At 32.3% G+C, this 24420-nt stretch overlaps 3 protein-coding genes across 6 annotated transcripts; 1 reads left to right on the forward strand and 2 right to left on the reverse strand.

Annotated features, from left to right (window-relative positions):
- The first annotated feature begins 417 nt into the window (after nt 1-417).
- LOC101216942 (AIG2-like protein D) lies at nt 418-6396 on the forward strand. Of its 3 annotated transcripts, none has more exons than XM_031882172.1 (6): nt 420-608; nt 1926-1998; nt 2104-2196; nt 2803-2886; nt 4128-4270; nt 5972-6396. In XM_031882172.1, the coding sequence occupies exons 1-5, from the start codon at nt 457-459 to the stop codon at nt 4206-4208; spliced, it is 483 nt and encodes a 160-aa protein (XP_031738032.1). In that variant the 5' UTR covers nt 420-456; the 3' UTR covers nt 4209-4270; nt 5972-6396. The 3 variants fall into 3 exon arrangements, with proteins under 3 accessions (XP_031738033.1, XP_031738032.1, XP_004136304.2); XM_004136256.3 differs by having other exon boundaries at nt 6035-6396; XM_031882173.1 differs by lacking the exon at nt 5972-6396 and having other exon boundaries at nt 418-608; nt 2808-2886; nt 4128-4204.
- Nucleotides 5673-19216, reverse strand: LOC101209596 (L-arabinokinase). Of its 2 annotated transcripts, XM_004136391.3 has the most exons (28): nt 18803-19216; nt 17988-18095; nt 17104-17172; nt 16774-16857; nt 16479-16555; nt 16289-16355; nt 15677-15734; nt 15480-15547; nt 15340-15402; nt 14999-15052; nt 14806-14908; nt 14618-14727; nt 14399-14518; nt 13635-13691; nt 13218-13390; nt 12968-13127; nt 12461-12544; nt 11583-11708; nt 11078-11290; nt 10489-10576; nt 9982-10025; nt 9805-9900; nt 9643-9719; nt 8930-9130; nt 8430-8595; nt 8256-8327; nt 7549-7743; nt 5673-6095 (listed from the first exon to the last, which is right to left on the reverse strand). In XM_004136391.3, exons 1-28 carry the CDS (start codon nt 18896-18898, stop codon nt 5961-5963), a joined length of 2964 nt encoding a protein of 987 aa, XP_004136439.1. In that variant the 5' UTR covers nt 18899-19216; the 3' UTR covers nt 5673-5960. The 2 variants fall into 2 exon arrangements, with proteins under 2 accessions (XP_004136439.1, XP_011652543.1); XM_011654241.2 differs by lacking the exons at nt 17988-18095; nt 18803-19216 and having other exon boundaries at nt 16289-16335; nt 17104-17175.
- A 2594-nt stretch (nt 19217-21810) lies between these two features.
- LOC101209350 (glycosyltransferase family protein 64 C3) lies at nt 21811-23044 on the reverse strand. The gene has a single exon (XM_004136390.3). The coding sequence runs from the start codon at nt 22897-22899 to the stop codon at nt 21901-21903; it is 999 nt and encodes a 332-aa protein (XP_004136438.1). The 5' UTR covers nt 22900-23044; the 3' UTR covers nt 21811-21900.
- Between the last annotated feature and the right edge of the window lie 1376 nt (nt 23045-24420).

Here is a 24420-nt window from a genome sequence, read left to right on the forward strand (position 1 = left end):
AAATTTGGGATTCTATCCATAACAAAATGTTTTAATAGACACTAATATCCTTTCATCATCAGTCATATTAATAGCGAGTGATAAAAATCTATTCGTTTCTATCATGGATTAAAATAAAAAAAAGTTGATAAAAAAATTAAAATTTGATTCAGTCAAGCAAGTATATATTTTTTTCAGTATAGTTGTAAATATTTTCAATATTTACCTATAGTTTGTATATTTATGTATGTAAAACATTTGTGAATTTCATGAAGTATATAACTTTTTGGATTCAAAGAGCTCTACTTACGGGATAAAGTAAGTCCTCCTCACCAACTGTGGAGTAAACGTATTAAATACTTTTTAAATTCACAAAATCAAATAACAATAATAATAAAAAGAAATAAAATCCGTATATATATATAGATAGTGGGTTCAGTTAGTTTCATGTAGAACTATAAGCCATTTGAGTGAGAAATGGATTCAGCATCTCTGGCTGCTCTCGCGTCTATTCATCCGCAGCAGAATCTTCACACGGTCTTCGTCTACGGCTCTCTCATGGCTGATGAAGTTCTCCGTATCCTCTTGAAGCGTACTCCTCAATCTTCTGATGCCGTCCTCAATGGCTAGTACGTATTTTCATCTTCTACTCGTGGCTAGTACTCCTCAATCTTCTGATGCCGTTCTTTTTATTGCTCATATCCTCATTCTTAGCTTCTTCTATTTTGTTCCTGTTCCTTATATTCTGATTCTGATTTATTCTATTGATCTTTTGATTTGCTTGGATTTGTGCTGTTTCTCTGCTTAATTTGTATTTAGATAAGTATGCGGATGTTGATTTTTTTATTTTGTATTGTTGACGAACTGTCATGCTTGTTTTGGATTATCTAGGTTTTGTTACTTAGTTTAACATTAGCTTATGCGACAAAGGATTATGATGAGAAATACTCTTTTACTCTCGGCTTTTTGGTTTGCAAATCTTGCTGTTACTTTCTTCTTTTTCAATCAATTCGAGGCTAAAGTCGCATTGATGATGCTAATTCGTGCTGATTTCCTGAAGGAGAATTTCACTCGGTCTAATTAATCTTACTCGGATTCATGCTGTTTCCTTGTTTAATTTGTTTCTGTAGAAGTTTGTGGATGTTGATCTTCTATCAAGTATAATAAGCGAACTGTTATGCTTCTGGTGATTTTCTCGGTTTCCTTTCTTGGTTGATTTTTGCATCATGACGCGGAAGGATTGCATAAATATAGTTCTAATCCTAGCTCTTTGACTTCCAAATTGTCACTGTTATTTTCATCTCTTTTGACAAATTCGCAATGTTTCTCTCAAGGAGAATTTGGTTGCGCTATTATATTTTTTTGGTTGAATTGATGCTTGATGCTTCTCATTGCTTAGTTCTGTCATCGCAAAAGTCTGTGGTTTGTGGATGTTGATCTTCAATCCAGTATTCTCAATGAATTCTGTATCTGTGATTTTCTGGATTTTGTTTTTTAGTTAATGTCAGCATTACAATAAGAAGTATTACATTCGAAATATTATTCTACAGGATTACATTAGAAATATTCTTCTACACTCTCACTATGTATTATTTGCATATCATTTCGGTTATTTTCTTTGAAGAAATTTGGAGATAGATGTGTGACTTGATGGTAGTCCAGTTCATGCTGGTTTTCTAGAGGAGAATTTTATTTATTGGATCCATCTTATGATTTCCTTGAATTTATGTTCTTTATCTGTTTAAGTCTTCTCTTTAGAAGTTTACAGATCAGGATCTCCAAATAACTATTACAAACACAATTGCATGGATCTATTTGCTTGTTCTAATATCAAGGTGTTTATGCAATTAGCATTTTGTCCGGGAAAGATTAAGAAAATTCTTCTATTGCTTGCTTGCATTCCCGAGTTCATGACTGAAATTTGCAATTTGCTTGAAATTTTGCAGCCAAAGATCGAGTGTTAAAGGACGTGTTTATCCAGCGATCATACCTGTTACAAGCAAGAAAGTATCTGGCAAGGTCTGTAAAACCATCCTTGTTGAATTTACTCACGGGCGACTAGTAACGAACCTGAATATTCGCCCACATCGTTTTATGTTTTCATGTTGAGCTATTACACTGCAGATTATTTCAGGCATCAAAGACTCTGAAATGTATCTCTTAGACGCATATGAGGATTTTGAATACAAGAGGATTACAGTTGAGGTCTCTTTAATGGTATAAGTATTTGACTTATCTTGGTGCTCGACCCTGTTTTATTGTCAAGATTTTCATACCTTTTCAATCAAGTACAGACCTACTATAAAATACTAACTTCGGGTATCCGTTTTCTCAACCTGTTACAAATGCATATTTCTACAAAAAAAAAAAAAAAAAAGAGAGAAAAACCTTGTTATGCATACATATCATTAGTTATTCACCACTACTACCCTTTAGTAGGTAAATTACTTGGAATTGAAAAACTTATATAGCTATTATATAGCTATTCTACTGCACTTGCAGTATTTTCTTTAGGAGTTTTTATTACGTTTATCATGTTTGATAACCATCTGCATGATAACCATCTGATTTTTTAAAGTAAATTATTAACATTTTTCACTTACTGTGTTAAAAAATTTAGCTTCCAAAACTAAAAAAGAATTTGACTAGGAAACTTGTCGTTCTTTAGCAAATGTGAAAACTATAACTGTAAAATTAGAGGAAACAAAAATAAATTTAAAAAACAAGAACAAAATTGTTACCAAATGAGGTCTTAATTATTTACTGGCCTTTTATCCCTTTGCTTTTCGATTGTTTTTTAGTTCGTCAATGATTTTTTTGCAGGATAGTTTGGAGAAGCTATTAGTTTATGCTTATGTTTGGGGCAACGAAAAGGATCCAGACTTGTATGGAGATTGGGATTTTGAGGTAAAAACACTACCCTTTCGATAGGTCCCAAATTACTAGAGTTTATGTACACAAGGAATATTGTTAGTTAGGGGGGCCTCGAGAGTGCAGCATGTATACTGTTCGCATTTGTGGGGGAGGGGTTATCTTTTTGCTTCCACTGAGACTGAACTCATGATCCTCTTTCCTTTATCGGTCACTGTCCTCTCCGATGAAGTCGTTCACCCTCGTTGCACATTGTCTCCGTTGGAGATCGTTCTGAACGGTTATCTACCTTCTTCTCCATTAACGCCTATCTATCACTGACCTCATTGAACTGAGCCTTGCTTCTTGCCCATCTCTAGCACCTTGGCCTCATTTTATTTATCAAATAGTATATTGAGAATTCAAGAGCTCTCCTTCCTCTCCAAGTTCTTATAAAGAGAGCAATTACAGTTATTTAGCAAAAAGATAACTTCTCCCCCACAAACTCGAACGGTCATTCCCCCGAGGCCCTTCTAACTAACAATGTTCCTTTTGGCCTCACACAATCTACATATTACCCACACACGCATCCGCCCTCTCTTTGCGTACTTACATACCTACACTCTAGTAGTTCGTGGCTTATCACCTTTCTTGCTCCACTCCTGCATCATGATATAATGTTTGTGCATTATGCCTACGGAGAAGAAACTTTTTGTTTCTGACCTTACAACATACTCAACTGCACAGAGTTTAACAATAATTTAATCGTACACCACCATAAGTTCAATTAATCAAGTTTCATCCTATGAGCTAGATTATTATAGATGTTCCCAATTTAGATTAAGCTATCCTTATGTTTGCAATTTTGCATCATGAATCCATTGTATGTATCGAAACTTGTTTTGGTAGATTCTGGTTAATGACTCATCTGTTAATTATTTTGGCTTTGGTTTTTTATTTTTGAAAATTAGGTTTATTTGCTCTCCATCTCTTACAATGATTTATACACTACAATCATTAAATTCTTAGTCAAATTTAAGAAAACAAAAACAATTTTTTAGAAGTTAATTTTTTTAGTTTCAAAATTTGGCTTGGTTTCTTAAAAACCTTCCATAGTAAGTAGATGACAAAAAAAAAAAAAAAAAAAACAAAATGGTTAGGCAATGCAAAGTGAAAATCTTGACGGGTGATTTTTTATTTTATTTTTTGTATTTGTGTTGTGATTGGAACTTGGAAGTTCAAGAACACAAAATGTAATTCTATTTCTAAATTAAATTTTATCTGCTGAAAATTGCAAGGATTGGAAACGAGATCATCTGGAAGCATACATTGAGATGGTCAAGGAGTTTATGGAAGAATATGAACATTCGGGACCCTAAATTTTTTTGGTCTCTGATGGAGAAGGATAGGCGAAGCTAAGAACTAGCTCTCCAATCTACAGGTAATTATATTTCCAAACTATTTTTCTACTAATTTATAATCCTTAAATTTGTTCTTCATAGTTCCGTAACTCATTCAATCAAATTTTACTTTCATTTAAAAGAAAAGCTTTTGCCATTCCAGCGTTTATTTTGACAAAATTGTTTAATATTAAAGTCTTTTTAACTTTTAAATGGCTTTTAAGTTTTCTAGTGAGCTGGTTAGAAAGTCCTTTTCCAAATAAATAAGGTTTAGTGTAATGTGTAGAAATAATAATAAAGTATGTGGTAAATATTTTTAAAAATTACAAATGTTGCAAAGTCTGTCAACAATATACTTTAAAATTTATGATTATCAATGATAGACCACCAACAAAAAAAAATTATATTAGATTTTGCTATATTGCCATTCTTTTTAAAAACGTTGATGTATGTGCTAATAATTTAAATCTAATTGTCTATATTTGTCATCGTTCCTAAAAGAAATATTTATTAACATTCAACACACCGTAAAAGTAAGGAAAAACATTGTTAGGTTAAGGTCAGTAAACAAATTCACATAATTAAAAATTTTGAAGTTCATTTGAGATGTTTTTTAATCACCTTTTCACATTATATGAAAACAAAGTTAAATTCTAAGCTATATTTCAAAAATAAAATCATAATTTGAAGTTATAATATTTTTTATCTGTTTAAATTTGCTTTAGATTTTGCAAAAAAAAAAAAAAAAAAAAAAAAAAAGTGGTGTTTTAGAAGTTCAATTTTTAGAAATCGAAAGACTTAGATTTGTGTGTGTGTTTTTTTGCAATTGTACTCATTTCTTCGTAATTTGTTTATTTTTGTTTTGATTTCTTTGCAAATATTTGAGTTTTTAGTCCATCTGAAAAATTAATAAAAAAAATTTAAGAACTACTTTTTATATAGTTTTAAGATCTTGGCTTAAAATTTGAAAATTCTACTGTTTAAGTAGGTAACGAACTAAACACATTAACATTTGCATGACACTTCTTGCACTCAACTTCTATCATATTTTAACTCCTTCAAACTTTCTACAAATAAAACAATTGTGTTTGTTAGCATTGGTTTCAGTTTGTCTTTGTTTTTGAAAAATTCTTAATAGATACTAATTTTATCTCCAACATTCTACAACAGTTTTTTAAAAAACCAAACCAAAATTTAAAGCTAAAAAGAAAAATAGCTTTCAAAAACTATTTTTGGTTTTAGAATTTAGTTAAGAATTCAATCTTTAGACTTCGGGAAGATGCAAATAAGAAAAAAAAAAAACTACACTTAATTTTCAAAATTTAAACAAAAACAAAATTGTTATTAAACAGTTTTATTTTTAAATGTTCTTGTTTTAAGAATTTAACTGAGAAGCTTAAACTTTTACTTTTAAAAATTATCATTAGAATTGAGGAGATACTATTTTCAAGAATTTAATCATTTATCATATAGTATCTAAATTCAAACAATATGAAAAAGAACAATGTATGAAATGTTTACACCGTTTAAAAGCATATGAACTATCTAGGGTCTCTTTTCCTGTCCTTAAAGCTGCAGTATGGACATAAGCCACTTGATACAGGTAGCGACCGAACAATTATACAAATAAATAAAAATAACCAAACTTACTCAGAAAAACATTATTGCATAGAATATGAAAATAAAATGGTACGCTATTATGGCAGAGCCAATGCTTAGATTTATGACTTTTTACGAAATAGATTTATTTAATTTGGGAGAGCTGCGTCTTCTTATTCTCAAATGCCCGAATGTTCCTGCGCCAGGAGAAGAACCTTCGAAAATAAAGGGAGAGTAACCCGTTGCATCTTTGTACCTTTGTTGAATCTGGGGGAGGGATCAACCAATAACCCATCATTTAGGTCAGTTAGTTTTTTAAAGATTCATTAAAAGTTTGTGTCATCCTATCAAACGTTGTTCAGCCTCTGCCATGTTACTGAAACAACCGTTGTCATTTGTATTCTTATTTCTAAGGTAAAATGCTTTTTTTTTGCTTCATAGTTGAAAATTGTAAACTTCTTTGAAGAAATTTAGTGAGTAAAAAATAATAGATAACTGTCTTTTTAGGCACTTTTAAAGATACCGAAATATCGTAACTATTTACAAAATATTGTAAAATTTTGCTATACTTTGTATTTACAATTTCTCTTATTTTTCTTTTCTTTCTTTTTTTTAGGGGAGATCTAATTTAATGTTCTAATACCATGATTAAACATATATTTATAAGATTCGAATGTATTTTATTTTTCTAATCAGTTGGAAGAAATAAAAGAAAAACACAACACACGCTTTTGAATACATATATATATACACACACGTAACAACTAGGAATTTTTATTTTTTTTAAATATGTCAATCTATAGAACGACGTTTTAGAAAAATAAAAATATAATGCTAAAATTTATTGAGCAATATAATGTTAATGCACTTTATTCTCAAATTAGTATTGAAACTATTTATAGATATATAGCTTATTTGAGTGAAAAATAAATTCAATTTCTTTTTTCTATTCATAACAATTGTTTTCAAATAAAATATTAATTCTTTTTTAAATAGTTTATAAAAATTTGAGAAGGGAATAGAGAACAAGATAAATTTACAAAGGACTATAAGTTTTTTTTTTTTTTTATAACCTATTCTATTTTTTATTCTGAAATATGGAAAAATATGTTTATATTATAGCGTAGGTAGTTTTGGAAAACTAAAAGATAAATATTCTAAAACAAGATTCAATGTCTTTTGAAATCCCCCTCTCGCTCTCTACTAAACATGTTTAATTTTGAAAAAAATTAACCTTGTATATATAAAGTAATATTTAGTATAATTTAAAAAACATAAGATCATACACGTTAGTTGTAAACAGAAAATCACTTTAAAACTATTTTTTATTTCCATTAAAAATTAAACATATATTTAAAAATTCTCAAAATTGTTTTAGCTTTTTCCCAAAGTAATATGATTATTTTCTTTTTTAAAAGAAAAGTGATAAAAAAAATTTAATAGAATATAATTCAATTAGTAAAGACATCGCTCTCCATTCTCATATAGTCCAACATTGAATTGAGATTTGTATTTTTACTCAAAGATTTAGAAATGCGTCTTAACCAACTAAATTGTATTTTAGGTTAGCTTTGTAACCTCCTACCTTATCGTTCTTTAGTTGAACCCATGAAAGAAAAAAGTGTGATCAAGCATTTGACGGGATGGGATAATAGAAAAAAAGGAAAAGGAAACGATGATAATAATAATAATAATAACAGGAAGGAGGAAAAATAGTTACCTCAATGATCTGCTGGGTGGTGCGTAAGCTGTTTTTGCCAATGGCACAAACAGTTCCGCCACAACCGCCGCCGGTAATCTTTGCTCCATATAAGGTCCCATCTTCAGACTTAGAGTGCTGGGCCTGTTGTACCAACTCTACAAGCCTATCGGTCCCATCTGCCCCTAGCCCACACTCACCGTAACTGTAATGGCACTGTCTCACACAAAAACATCCACTTTTACTCAACTTTTGTTTTGTTTATTCATACCCAAATCAAAACAATATCTTTATGCAAAAGATGAAAGAAACACTTCTATAATAGCACCTTTGGAAGAAAGTTGCTCGTTAAGCTATAATAACATCTTTGTGCTACAGTAAATACTATTTAAAAGTCTTCATTTACTACCGTTTCTAGTATTTGATATTCATCATTTTTTATTCTTTGCTACGGTGTTTGCTAATTCTTTTTCAAATCAAAACAGTTTAAATCTAAAACACATGCTATTATAACTCAAATTAAAACAATCTACCTCCCAACATGAACTATCATGACTTAATTATAATAAACTTCTTTTCTGAAACATCATAGTATTTTTCTAGGTAATTAAACTGAAGTTATAAAAAAAAATTAATGCCTTTAATTGATCATTTTTTTCCACCCAAAATGTTGTAATTTCATCGTCATGCTAATTTAAAATTTTACCAATTAGACACTTAAAACAAACCTGATATAACAATTCTCCAAGGGATGTTAGTTGCTCGTCAGAAGTTGCGGAAGTAAGCAATGCTTTGAAGGCCTATTCACATAGAAGTGAGAGGGACGGGGTTAAGGAGTTCTTTCTTTAGGAGTCGATATTGCAAACCAACTAATGCTAAAAACTATAATAATAACTCCAGACCTTGACACGAAAGTTCTCATATATAGGGTGTCTTGCAGAAGCTCTAACTGCATAGTTACGCTTCTCATCAATCACGGTGACTGGATCATTGTGATTAACAAATTTCTCCACAAAATCCTCCCCAGTAATGGATTCAGGAAGTAACTTTGCATAAATAGCTTCATACCTGAAATAGATAGAAGACTAGTTAGAAGGCACATCATATATCATAAGGAAAGAGAGAGAAAATTCTTTTGTTACTACACTACTGCATTTTTATGATTATTAACAATTAGAAAGCTCTTCCAGTTTTTTATAGATAGCCAGCTGTTTTGCTCTTCTATTTTGGTCTATAATAATAGTTTCCTATCAAGAAAGAGAAATTATCTTTCATCGTGTCTCATAAAATAGAAGTGGATTGGAATTAGAGTTCATTTTCAGAAGAGATGTAATTAAGGAGAGCTTTGTCACGGATCCAACATTCAAGTTCAAGGGAAAAGGTTAAGTGGATCATCGATTACCTGTGGGGCGGAAGGTTACACAAGTAGTCCAATGAGGATTCAGTTTGAAGCAACTCGACACTATTATCCTCAGAGTCATAATTGTTTACACCATTGACAACAGAAGACGACACTGGTAACATAGAAGATGCTGTAGACTTGATGATCTCTCTACCCATAAACGCTCCTATCCTTACAGAACCATAATCTGCACCCCCAACACTGCCAAAGAAACAATGTAGCATTAAAAATTTAGTTTAACGCCAATCTTATGCGAACAAGGCTTCGTGTTAATTATAAAAAGGTGTGGACAATTTGCTGCAGTAATTGGACGCTTCGAGATATTTGCCTGAAACTGAAACTTTATTGGGTTTTATAAAGATGCAAATCAGCCATAACTCAGAGCTTGGGGTCAACTCGCTTGTGTTAGCAAGTTTTTAGAAGTTCCAACAGGGCAAGTAAGCTTTTTACACAGGTCTAAAATCTTGGTGCGTTTGATGCACTTCAACTTAAAGGATATAATTTAATTTCATGCCATGGCTAAACAACATGCCATAATGAATGAATAATTCGTAAAATTAGCAACTAGACAAGTTTTCTCTTTGCTAGAAAACAGAATTGTGAAGTGTAAGAAATAAAAAATATCCGAGCTCACCACTTATGGCCAAAATTCTTATGCAAGAAAACACTAGAGTACATTCTCTGTCATACAGTTGAGAGAATTTGAATGATACCTGTGGCGTATTCCTGAATCAAGGCCCCAAAATCGAATATGGCTTGGTATCTCAACAAGTCCAAGTACCTCAGCAGGCTGAGAATAACATGCAAACTTTTATATGATCACACTGAAGAGGAAAACTACATTATGCAAGCAGCCCTGAAATGATTATATGTACCTGGCACACCATTGCTAGTAGTTTGTTAGCTTCTCCACATGCTGAAGTCATCTGGTCCATAACACCACATGGAGCTCCCACAATGCAATTTTCCACCTAGTACGTGCATTGAACTGAGAGGTTAGGTACATTGTAATGTCGAAGATTTTGGTAAAGATTAAACCATTGGGTTCATACCTTTTGGCAAAGTAGAGCTATATCTCTTGAACTGATACTCAATCCTGTAGAACATCAATGATATTCGTTCAATTGATTTCTCTAATAAAAAAAGCTCAATAACTCGACTGATGTTAATTAGTCGAGAAAATATGCCAGTAAAATCAAACCCGGTCAATAAAAATGTTGGGCATCACTTGCATGCAACAAATATGGAAACGGTTAATTTATTAAGTCTAAAGAAATCCAGTCGACATAAAATTGTGTGAGTAACACCATCAACCAATGATAAAGGATCTGCCTAAAGGTGCACAGGGGTTAATTTAAAAGTCACATGAGAGCCGAGGTTAAGAACTCGAAGTGCATTCGATATCTTCCATCAGGTAAGAAGACTAGATTGGGTTAAATGCTTTTACTTTACTAGCAATGCTTATTGAAACCCATGGTCAGGCATTAAACCGTAAAATTAAATAAAGAGAAGAAAAAAAAACCCTTTGCATTTGATACAGACATGCCTAATTAACTTACCATGAGCTGCAGCTATAGCAGATAAGGAGGCAACTTCCACGGAGGCAGATGAAGATACACCTTTACCTTCTGGCACTGCTGAGGAAACCTGTGGTGTTTGCAATGTTTGGAATCCATGAGTGAAAATTGTGGATCGTCAAGATATACATGACTAAAGAAGCAATGATCAAGTAAAACTATGAGAATTACCACAGTTTCACATGTCAAGTGAAAGTTTGTCAATTACGAAACCCCTTTAAGCATGAAGAAAATAGTGAATGCAAGAGATTTTTGAGTAATCTGCATTTTTTATATACATCAAACACAAAAAAAATCCCAAAAGAAAAGTTCATTCCATAGACCTAGATCTCAATGATAATTGATTTGAAACTTTATAACATGAAACATTATGACCATCAGACAGAATTCTGGTGAATATGCACTGATGAATTCACATATGATTTAAAAAACTCGCACAATCAAAATGCTTTAACTAGGTATTTTTCATAAAATGACGATTGCTAAAGTATGGCATCCAGGAAAATTAAAACTTGAGAGCTAAATTTTACACTTAAATATCTGGCTGCAAAAATAAAAGATAGAGAGATACCAGCATACTGATACTGTCTTCAAATTGTACACCCAACTCTCTCATTAAAACCAAGATTGTCCCTGCAACATATGCTGCCCACTTTTGTGCTGTATCTTTGCTAAAGTATTTTCTTGCATTCTCATACGAAATTGGCTTCCCTCCATCCATGAAATCAGATAGATTCATATCGAAGGTTGGGGCACGATTGCTCAATTCAGACCCATAAGATACCTGATTTTGATAACATACAATTACAAAGAAAGTAGACCTCAAACAGTGTGAATTTCATTCATATGTTTCTGAAAGCTTTTGCGTTCTTTTTATTCTCACCCACAAGTTTACCAAGATAGTAAGTACTTTCTATCAGACACTTCGTTCAGAAAATACCAAAGCCAACTTTCTCATAATATGGAATTTGAGATAAAAAGATAAGTATTGCAAATGCAATGATGAACAAGAAGAAAAAAAAGTTTCTTTAGAAGTGTGTTGTGCAAAGAGGGACTTCACAGAAGATAATACATACTATTTGAAGAACCGGTGTTTGGCCTTGTACGCTGGAATCCTGTCGAGCTTGTACATGCTTCCAAAGCCTATGTTTACTAGGATGGTTTTTTTGCAGTGCAACGTGACAGGCTTCTCTTATTGGCATCTGGAGAGAGGAGACGAAGAAAGAATGAGAAAACATGTCAATGGACAATAATGTACAAAAGCAACTTCAAAAGAAGATGATGGAAAGTCTCACATGTCATATGTAAATTCTCTTTGAAGCCAGAAATTTTTTTACATAGATATAAAATAAAAAGTAATTGTAAATTAGAAATTGGAATGTGAAAAATATGTCAAAGTGACAATCAATCAAGGTACGTATCAGCTTCACAATCTCAAAATAAGAAATATAGCATAAAGACCAATGATTAGATGACAACATATAATTATAACGATTTACCCTGAAAAATTGGATTTCTTTAAATGCTCAACGAACGTGACTTTTCTTCACTAGCATCATTCTCTACTCGAAGCCCAACTTTCCCATAGAAAAAAGTGACAGACATGTAACATAAGGTGATGTGTAAATTTCCCCAGTGTAAGTGTGATTGAAATGCAAGGGATTGTTTGGGAAACAGTAATATATACGAGATCATCCGGAAAACTGAGTGAAAATGTGACGGCTGATATAAATAATTATAAGACAAAATTAAATGTTATATTAAATGAGAAAACAGTGGGGAAAATTGAAACAAAAAAGTCAAGCCAACAAAACATCTGTTCTCTGGTTCTATTTTGCAATGTGGGGAATCACAATCTTGAAAATGAATCAATATAGCATCTTGTCTACTCTAATTGCTAATCCAAATTTTTCCTTATTATTCAAAGGACTACAGTATCAAAGATTGATGGTACCTGCAAGACGAGGCTTCCAGAGTAATCAGCGATTCCCCCCATGACATCCAACCTTCCAGGTGCTCTGGTTACAAAAATGTCTTCCTGTAGTGACAAACCACCGCCCATCCACCAAGAAAAAGGAAGGATTAAAAGTAATGCTAAGACCATGAGACTACGGTGTTCGAAAGTTATTTTGGAATCACCATCACTACTTTGTACGGTGAAATAGCAATAGCTAATTACTAAATTATTGCATTTGACAGGTTATTCTGCTTAAGGCTGTAATATATGTAAATTAAACAACAATCATGAATTCTGAATATTACTTAGAAGTTAGAAGATGACAATCCAGCAAATCAAGAGCTTCTAATACAATGTGATTCTAACCATAGATAATGTATTTAAGCAAGCCCTCCACCAGATACATTAACATTATATCATCATCACTATCGACTGCGACCCTTGAGCACTATGAAATAGTAGTGAGATTGAATTAAAAAAAATACTCTAGTTTATGAACACAACCTCCCAATTAAAGAGTCCAGCAGCAGCCTTCTGTTCCCGCCGCACCTCTGTGTTTCCATTGTCATTCAAAGAATCTAATTCTACCAAACTTTTTAAGAAATTCACTGAGTCAGGAAAACCTTGAACGTCACCACGAAGCACCTCAAAATCCTCGATGGAACTAAAACAACAAATGGAGAGACGTCAAATTATATACATACAAATTGTACTCCCAAGTTCTTAAACTCTTCAGATGCAACAAGTTTCTCACTAGTCTATTGGCGAGCTTCTCTCATCCACTTGGCAAGTTGGTGATCCTATCGAAAGGGCAAATTCATTTTCAGCATTCGCATACCACTTTGGAATAAGAAGATCTCGACCACGAGCCCTTTGGAGTTGATATCCAAGAATTATGGCATCTTGCAATCTTCTTGCCCCACTAAACTACATTTTCAAAAAGCTAAAGTGAAAATCTTCTGATGAGATTAAAAACAAAACACAGAAACTACTTCTGTAGTAATTTTCAAATAGAATCATAGATATAAACTACTTGTCCAATAAAACCCACAATAAAGTCGGTGTCCTGGTAATTGCCAAATTACGAATATACTTAATTCTATCGTAACAGAAGTATATGATCAATGTCTTTTTTACCCATACTTCACAATAAGATAAAGAGTTTCTTGACCTTGTCCGATGTATAATTTTTCCCGGCAGCCGTCTCTTGCAAAATATGGGCTGTAACCTACAGAATTTGAAGAAATATGAACAGTGAACTGTAAAGAGAATAAGAGGTGCAAACTAAAAACATCAATTTCATTGATATTGAGATCTAGAATCACACGGAGAACCAAAAGATTTGGGTATAATCGAAGGTCCCAAAGGTCCAAATGGGAACAGGTTCCAATTTAAAATGACATTATAAGTAGTAAACTGTAAAAATTATCACGACCATCATAGTTAAAAGTTGTGCAATTAAGAATATCAGTAGGTATATTAGCTGGCCTTAGTTGAATATCATCAGCATCCTCATCAGAGTATTTCACTTCTTTAATGAGATTCTCAACTGTCGCAAAACCTTAAAGTATCATCTCCACTTCCCAGTGGAGTAGGCTGATAGCTCTGGAAGTGTGAAAGTTTGAGTAAAAAAAAAAAAAATAACAAACACCTAAACCGCACTTGACATGCCATCAATGCCATGGCCTTAAGTGGAAATCGAAGATATCCTCATATCATGGTAAACACCCAACGTGAACAAGTTAATAGCAAGAAAGTACAAATTTGAAGGAAGTGAACCTATTAAAATACGATAATGCACAAGATAGATTCATTGATCATGTCAAGAAAATTGATAGATCTAAATCATGCAAAATCATGTCCCTCAAATCGTAAAGATGCAAGTACAACGATTTTTTACCATCAAATGATATCATAGAACTTGAAGGGACATACCTCACCACCATTGACGCCTCCCACATAGCACGGTTTCAAACTAATAGCACGCTCAAGATAAGGTTTCCATTGACCAGTGAGTAGATCCCTTCTTATCATCTCAACCCCACTTTGATAATACTGTTTACAGAACAGTGGCCAATCGGACTTATTAACCAATTTGTAGAGGAAGAAGAAAAACTACGAGAAAATCATTGAAGAAAAACTACATAATAGCACCTCAAGCATACTCCTTAAGAATGGTTCTTCGTTAAAATAATCTCTTCGTACAAAGATAAAAGGTACTTTGTATGCCAATGATTCACTAACGGTTCCGTAACCAATTTTTCCTGAAAAAAAAACATAGTTTAATGTGCTTTTATCCATCTGATTAAGCTCAGCCACTTTCAGAATTATATTTTACACACCAAGCATGCAATCAGAAGCAGCTATCAGATCTGGTGTATACGCATCTTTTGCGAGCTTAATGAAATTTGGTGGAACCTCTTCAGTGTCTGAAGCACCACAAACCTAACCCAAAAAAAAGCAATTTAAGTACAAATGACAGCATGATAGCAACTTATGCACACAAATGAACCAAATGAGACTATATAAGGATACCAGGCAAAGCCAACCAGAGGGTAAATATTCATCTTTCAACTTCCAGTCTGCAGGCTGACGGACAAAAGAACAATGAAACAGAAGTAAATCTTAAGTAAGAATCCGAAAACTAATTCAAAATCAGGCAACCGAAGAGAAATAAAGTTTATAAACAGAAAACTTGGTGTTATAAAAAATTCAAGTGTATAAACAGAAAACTAGTCCGGGTATCCAGGCAATTCACAGTGTGTTGAACGTCTAAGAATGCATCCATAGAAAAAACAAAAGATCAAACTTCAGACTTGGAGATTTAGTAAATAGTTCACAAACTATAAAGTATAGAATAGACCAATTCAACCCACCTGTCCTCCAAAATTAAGGATAACTAACTTCACATCATCTCCAATACCCAGTTCATTCCTCACCTAGAATAAGAACTTGAATAAGAGAATCACAAATGAACAAAAGTTATCGAGTGAAGGAGCTTAGTAGAATCTGAAACCTCCTGCCGTGTTTTGTGCAACCTTCTGACAACAAGAGGTGCATCAACAACATCACGGAAAGCAGGCACTGCAGAAGAAAAACGCATGCAGCCAAATATCAAAATCAAGAAAAGACAGTGATTAGTGAATATAAACCTATATATACATATAATAAAAGTAACAGGAAGGGGAAAAAAGCAATTGTCTTGAAATATACTTGGGCAGTATCCTGGGAGGCGGATCAGGAACTGGCAATGTGAATAATCCTCTGCAATCTGCATTGAAGCAGTACAAGAGCTCAAGTGTATGCTAAGAATACAGTTTCATTCATTAATACAAAAAAATGAACAGACTTCAATGAGACTCTCAAGTTTCAAGTTCAATTTTTCCTAGGTGTTAAAATGCACAAAAAGTTCTATCAATACAAAACTGTCCAAACGGTAACAATCATAACCCCCATGATGGTGAAGGGAATTTGTTAGAAATAAAGGGCTTAGGCCATGTTGAAAGCTCAGGGGTAGTTACATAATTTACTTTGCCCTATTTTTATTCTGTAAATTAAGCCCATATTGCCTATAAATACTTCCCATTTGTACCTTTATGAATATTAGAAAATAAAAAAATTATTAGCACCGTAAGCTTTCCATGTAAAATTGTGTTTGTTCTTCGTCTCTATCTTCAATAGAATTAAATGCCAATTATTTCTAGATACCATTGAATTTAGTTTCCAGAGAAATATAAACCCCTAATTCTGACAAAGGAAAGAATGTGGACCACTTATGGATACTGAAATATTGATTCAAATATTAAAATAAAATATAAAAGTCACCTGCCAGACTATCGAACGGTGGTGATGCCCAGCATCCATTATATACTCTGCATAGATGAAATCCCAACTGCAAAACTTAAGTTAATGACTATTGGCTGCAATACATTTTGGTTACTAAATGCAAGACATCATGAAAAATAAGTAGTGATATGACAAGTAAAGAGTAAACATGCTAGTGCCCTTGAGTTACCTGAAGTTGGTAACACAAACAGAGCGAATCCCAGCATTAGCAGCAGCACGGCAAGCAACTGGTACAACATCAGAAACCTGTTCATATTTCATGAAAGCAAAATTATCAATTCTTGAAATATCATTTAAAATAAATTATTCTTGACGTGTCTTAAATTCCACAATCATGAAAGTTGTCCTGTTATATATTCAATAATTTGCTCCAGAGCCACAATATTTTCCATATCATGATCACTTCACATGATAAAATGGTTAAAGTGGCAATGATTTGAGCAAGCTTATATCATATTATTTACCACTAAGTCAGCTTTGATTGACTTCAGCCATTCTGCTTCTGTTTCCAAAATAGTATGCCGATGCACAACAGCTGTCTCGTGATACTAAAAATGGCCAAAGGAATGGAAAACATTTAGTAAAACAGTAAGAAAAGAAATGAAAAACCAGTGACCTGATAAGAAGAAAACAAAGTAGTAGTCGTGATAAGATGGCAGATTAATAAGAAAACACGATGACAACATGTCATATGTTGTAAAATTTGTATTTCATATTTGAAAGAATCGGCTTACAAAGATGTACAGTTCCATGTGGACGCAAAGAATAAATCAGATAATGATGATAGTACTCACCTTCTCTAGGGATGCCAAGCGATCTACTGTCAATGCATCTGCCTGGACAGCCCCACAGTCCAACAATACCTAAAATTGATAAATAATGTATAAATCTACAAACTACTTATACCGTGATATTCCACATGAATGCGGTTGTAGTTTACCTGAAACCTCATTTAAAATGGAAAAAAGAAAAGGAAAGAAAAAGGAAAAAGATGAGAAAGAAGAAAGAACAATGTACAAATCAAGCACTTAATTTCAATTTCTGAGTTCGTGAAAACATGTTAAACACAAAGTTATCAATTTTTAATCCAAATATAACAGCTACATCTAAATGTTCATCATTATTAATTGATCGAGTATATAAACCATATTTACTATTAGTCTCCAAAATGGATGCATTGCACAAGTACGTTTGGTACAAAACAAAAAAGAAAGAAAAACAGATGTATTGATAAAGATATGAAAACAATGTTTTAACAAAGAGAGATGAAAATATAGTATTAAGAAAATTATCGATACTTAGGACTAACTTATACTTTTTAAAGCGTGAGCTGGCAGTAATGACTCCTGGTGAGAATCCGAGAAAAGAAATTGAAAGTCTTAATGAGAAGAGGTGAGAGTGCATAATAGTTTATTGATCATTGGAAGGGGAGCCTAATCAATTATATGAACTATGAACTATGAACCATTGCACATAGAAAAGAAGAGGTACCATACCTAAAGGCAAATTAAAATTGAACTTCTGCACCGTATCCATTGGCAGAATATATCCATTCAATTGTTTAAATGACAAATAATTGCAAAGGTATTGAAACTCAAAACTGATATGAAACATAGGCTTGATTGAACGGCATAGAAGAAATCACTCGCAGTCAGGCATAAGCCTTGATCAAATTTACCTTTCGAATGATTAACCTAGGGGACTGGATTGCAGAAGTAAAAACAAACTCAGGGGCAGCAGAAACAACGTGCACCTCGTGGCCAGCAAGTATCAGGTGTCGAACAACCTTTTTGCACAGAACAATGCATCACATTAAACATTCTCAAGCAAAGAAGAAGAAGAAGAAGAAGAAGAAGAAGATCAACAATGTAGTAAAGTAATGCATTATAATTAACAATAATATTTCCACGAAGAAAACCAGCACAAATTTCAGTAAAATTTTCTTTAACCACTCTAGAAGAAGGTTGGCAGGATAAGTAACATTACAGGAAACGAAGATCAATATAAATCGACACTTCGACATTTGAAAACCAAGGTAGTTTAACTCACGGACTAGCCTCATAGATTTCTAAACAACAAATACAAGGAAAGAAGAACTCGAGCTCATAACCGAACGAAATCAAAACTCCTCAGCAGCATAGACGAACACAATCAATCAAAACAAAAGAAATTTCAGCAAATTTTTTCCGAGCATTTTGTCTCCAGAAGACTTCCAGCAGGATAAGTTACATAAGATTACAGAAAATACACATCGAAATTAATCAACATTTCGAGCGAGAAAACAAAACATTATCAAGCACCGAAGAACCCGCTCGACATTCCAAATCTAATGAAATTTGAAGCCAGAAATGACCTCACAGAATTCTATACAACAAATCCGAGAAAAGAAGAACTCAAGCCAGACCGAAATCCAAACTCCATTGCCTACAACGAGCAGGATGAGGAAAAAAAAATGAACACATTCAAACAACATTCTATAATGGAGAATCTAACCTCGATCACGCGAGTGGCGTGGCCGAAGCCATGGCCGGTGACGTAGTAAGCAAATATCAAACGATTCTCCGACGACGTCTCCGGCTGAATCCCCATTCTTTCCGGCAACTCTCGATCGAGTCGAATCCAACTGATAAACTTCAAAATCTCGCTCTTCCAATTACTAGAAATATAAAAAGAGTACAGAATCGGAGTCGAAACAGATGAAGGAGAAGAAGAATGGCTGTTGGTTCATTGGCAAATAGGATTGGAATGGAGGTTAAGACTCGTCATTCAGCGTAATCTAGTCCCGAAATTCCCGCCAATAAAATGTAGTAGAAGAATTATGTTAGGAGTTAGGAGCGAACTCGTTTTTGAAGATCCAACTGAATCCTCCAATGCGAAGTCTCTCCATTGCTTTAATATTGAAAATCAGTATTATTTTGTGAATTTAACATTGTTTTTCTAATGGCAAATTGCAAACATAAAGAAAAGGAGTATATAGAAAGATAGTTTGTAAAAATGGCAAAAATAAATAAAATAAAATAAATATTATGATAATAATTTACTGTTGTATTTATCAAATTTGCAATATGCAAAAAAAAGAAACGTGTTTTGAGCTATTTTTTTTAAAAAAATATTATCATCTACAGTAATTTTCCTATCCGCTAATGTATGAGAATAGTTGTAAGGAATTATCAAAATAGTAAATTTGACAAAATATTTATAAAATACACTAAAATCTTAGATTTTATCTATAATAAACACTCATATGTTTTAATCGGTGACATTGATATAGCAAAGTTTATCCGTTTCTATCATTCATATAATTTAAATTTGTGCTATAGCTTATAATATTTTTTTGTTTATTTTACTATATTCATAAACGTCCCTGGTTGTTAATTGTAATTATACCAACTTTTAAAACTAAAGCCATCGAACTAATAAAAAAATTGTACCTCGAACTTACATTCCAAATTATAGTTATTGCATAAAATTATATTCAATTTTTGTCACCGGATTCAATTTTATAATTATTAAAGTTTGAAGGTCGACAGATACAGTTACAAATGTAATAATTAGATTCAAATCATTAACATATATATCAATATTATTATTAAAAAATTACAAATACTTATCTAACACTAATAGATAATTAGAGTCTAACATTAAGCTTAATTTACTATATTTATAATTTCTTTTTAAATATTATATACACTTAATTATTATTTTTAAAATCGTTACTTATTTCAATCTTTTTTTTCAATTTGGACTATTTTACAAGTTTATTTTGGAACCCATTAATGTTTGTAAAAGTTTAAGAATGTAATCATAATAAATATAATAATATTCTGATATGTAGGGGTGGTTTTTGCTGATTACAAAAAAGAGTGGTTTCATTTTTCTTTTTGGATAGTGATCTGTTAACAACTTTGTGCAGATCTGCCAAACAGTTCAAAAATGGAAAGTTGATTTTAATGGGGTTGCCGGCAGATAACTACGAAAAAGAACCATTAAAGATTTTTGGTAAGTAATTTTTTCAAATAAACTATAATAAAATCATTATAAACAAAGTCGAAAAAAGTTCTATCTTTTACAATTTACCTTTTTCAAAAAAAAAAACTAATCATTTGATACAAGTATAAAATGATAAATTGAAATGTATCTAAATATTTTAGAACATTTTGTAATGTAGGTATTTTTTTTTTTTTGTAAAAGTGGGGTGAAAGTTGAATCCAGGATTTCTTGTCCACACGAATATACGGTGTTTGTTGAGTTAAGGTAATTTTGAGTTAAACTTATATTTAAATGTTTCATATTGGAAGTTGACAGTAGATTAGTTATATTTTCTTGTTTGTGACCCATTTTAGTCATACTAATGAAATTAAAAGTATAATTATCAAATGACAGCAATTAGGCCACGGGGTATTGCACAAAAATATAGGTATAAGTAGGTCTATTTTTCTTTTGCACTTAAATATATGTATTTTTTTATTTATTTCTTTAGAATGTTGTAGGAGGAGACAGCCAATTGAATCAAAATAAATAGCGTGATCTCGTCTAGGGAGATAGGTTTATAAAAACAATAGGATAATTTTTCAACCAAAATCTTTAATATTATTATAAGACCAATTTCATCCTTCAAAGCATGTAGTAAAATATTAAAGACTATTAAATATGAAAATGATCTTAACAAAACTCGTCATTATAAAATGCATTTTCAAAGCAAGCATAACGGTATCATTCAAATTGTGAACAATGGCTCTAATTTCACCATCATCATTCAATAAAAAATACAATAGATAAGGAAAAATTGATTAATTTTAAGTACATTTGAAGGGTAGAACAAATTATTTGGAGAGATTAGATGCACCCATTGTAAAACTAAAATTTGAATGGTTTTAACATTTTCCAAAACAATTTCAACATTTGCCCATTGATTTTTGTTTTTTTTTTTTTTCTCAAAGAAAAGTGATTTTGGACCTATAAAAACCACTTCCAAACCATAATTTTCAATATTAATAAATTAAATTCTGCCACGTCATCACAACAAACCATATAAATTTATTGGGTTTGGATAATTAAGTTTAGTCCACTCAATACAATTGATACCTAGATATAAAAATTGGACCAAAAAAATAATGAGCTAAAGTCTAAGTCCAACAAGCAAATGAGTCAAATTTCAAGCCTAACAAGCGAATAGACTTAATTCAACCCTAAGCTTCCAAACACACGAGAAGACTCAAACTTCTAAACAAACTTTTAACTTCGAGATTATCTTTTGAAATATAAGATTTAGTCTTAAATAAACTTACAACTACAAGTTGAATTTTTAAGGAAAAAAACTTACAACTACAAGTTGAATTTTTAAGGAAAAACTGAAGATTAAGTTACAAGTTTTAATTTGTATTTAAGAGAAAAGATAAAAATAGTAAATACTAAAGATTATACCACTGCATCAATCAATATATAAAGCTTAATTTTAAATTTTATAAATAATTATTCAAATATAGAATATAGAGAAATGATTATGCAACACACTAAACTTCACTATATTTTTGTAAATATTTTATTTTCAAAATTTTACACATAAATACACACTTTTTTTTTTCAAATTTTCATAATACATTTTGATCACAAGGGACTAACTTCCTACCCTTTCTACACAAAGCCTGTTCGCCAATTGAGTTAACGGACTTCCCGTAACTATACCGTAACGGCATTCTCCCCAACCGTCTATGAAACTCTGTTATACACCCTCCCCTTCTCTTCCTATGCTCTCCTTTCCTATTACTCAGCCCTATCTCACTAACCCCTTCCCTCAATCTCAGCCGTTCATTCCCATCATCGTACTCATTCCGTGGGTCTCCCCAGTCTCTGATCCTCTGCGCCGCAACCATAATAGGCCCAGCGTTCGACATATCGGCCACAACGAAATTCATCAAGATATCCTCGCAGTTACGCTCCACATCGACAACTCTCCTCATGTCGGCCATCGCCGCTCCACCTCCACAAGAATACTCGAACAAATACTCCGCCTTCAGAATCATCAGTTTCGTCAGTACGATTGAGTACTTGTCTTGATGAATGGTGTAGATCCATTCCCTCCTCGAGAGGTCTAGATCGTGGGATCGGACGAAGAACCCGACAAGTCGTTCGGGGTTTCTCCCCCAAATTCTGAAAGCGAATTCTAGAGACGGTGTGTCGATCTCGACGTCGTCGTCACAGATCAAAACGGCGAAGGTTTGGATGGATTTTCGGGGAAGGAAGCGAGAATTGAGGCTGTTTGAAGATTGACGGATTAGGGATATGGGTCCTGTGGTGAGGTTTTGAGCCAATTTTGTTAGGGTTTCTGTTGAAGTTGAGGGATTTCCCCAGAGGATCAGTACGGTGTGTACGAATGGGGATGCGGCATACCTGGCGGCTAGTGATTGGAGTAGAGGGATGCGGGACTCGTAGTAGCCGTTGATTAGGACCGTGATTTGATCTGACCGTAGATTTCGTCGGTCCGGTAGGGATTCGGCGGCACACGCGGCGGCGGTTTCTTTATGTAGAGAGTACACGGCGGTGGAGAAAGAGAGAAGGAGAACTAAGATAGTTAGAGACTCGAAGTTCATTTCCACTTTTGGTTCAGATTCACTTCTGTGCAAGATTCAAAAAAAAGTATCATATTAGCAATTTGGTTTTTTACTATTTATTCATTGTTTTTAAACGACCTCATGACAGATATTGCGCAAACTTTACTAAATTCATAAAGAAAATAGTAAGAACGTGAACAGCAAAATTCCTCTAAAAATATATACATAGATTAAATGAAATGATTATTAATTTAAATTAAAAACTAAATTATTTTATTTGAGAAATTGCAAGAAATAGAACAAAACTAATTTGTCAAAATTTTCTATTTAAAAGAAAAAGACCCTTATTATTGTTCATCAAATCTAGGCTAAATTTCTATAATTTTATTTGCTGGATCATTTATGATTTATGACACCGAAAAGTTTACAAATTAATAAATTTGTAATATAGTATATAAAGGAAGAGAATCCAACCTCTTAGTTCAATAGTATTAAATTGTTATACTACAAGATATTAAATTAATTAATAGCATAACTTCACTTTTTTTTTTAAACAATACCATTTACTTCCGAAAAATTACCATTTAGTTTCTTTGTCACTCTCATTCTCGAATAAAACCAACAACCAAGAGAAACATTATCATCTTCAACACGGCAATGGCCCATCTATGGTGCACTTGGATTGAATGAAATACAAGAATTTTCGTAAACAAACAAAAAAATTTATTAAATTTATGGGAAGATTCTTGTAACTACATAGGTCAAAGAAGTAGTAGACATTACCATCTCTTCAAAGAATATAATCCTACCCCTATAACTTTAAATTTCAAAGCTTTACTCAATTAAGAGTTTTTTTCACTGGACTTTTTGCTAGCCGTTTATGTAATCACGTTTGTCCATTATTCAATAAATTACGGTGTCTTGTTAGCACTTTAGAATACCCAATCGACTTTAATTCCCTAGAGTTCTATTTGGCACTTTGTCTCCTTTAAAAAAAATGTTTTAACTTTTATCAATATTCTAACAAATTTATACTATGATAGTTTGAGTTGCAAATATTGTTTTCCAAGTATATGTATGTTAAACATTTAAAATTTGAATGTATGAGTTTTTGGATGTGCATGATAACTAATGTACAGAAGTTAAATATTTGTGTTCAATTTCAATTATTTGTAAAAAAGAAAATGTCATTTTCAAAAGTATAGCAAATTATTGAAACTATTTACAAAATGCACCAAAGGTCATCAAATTTTATATCCGTTTGATATTTTTGCTATATTTTATAAATAGTTTCATGTGGGTGCCATTCATAATAATTTGTTTTTATTTTAGTTAGTTGCTTGGTTAATAAAATTTAAAAATACTTTTTAACCAAATATAATTAAATTAAAAAAAATTATCAGAAATAGAAAAGTTAACAAATATTTATTCTTCATATCAAAATAGTGTAATGAATTTTGTTAAATATAAGTATAATGAATTTTGTTTTTAATGATTTTTTCCATAAAGGTAAATAGTTTATATTTTCTTCTATATATATTTTTCAAAAAACTCTTATAC

The sequence above is a fragment of the Cucumis sativus genome, chromosome 3 (assembly GCF_000004075.3).
Source record: "Cucumis sativus cultivar 9930 chromosome 3, Cucumber_9930_V3, whole genome shotgun sequence".
Classification (NCBI taxonomy): domain Eukaryota; kingdom Viridiplantae; phylum Streptophyta; class Magnoliopsida; order Cucurbitales; family Cucurbitaceae; genus Cucumis; species Cucumis sativus.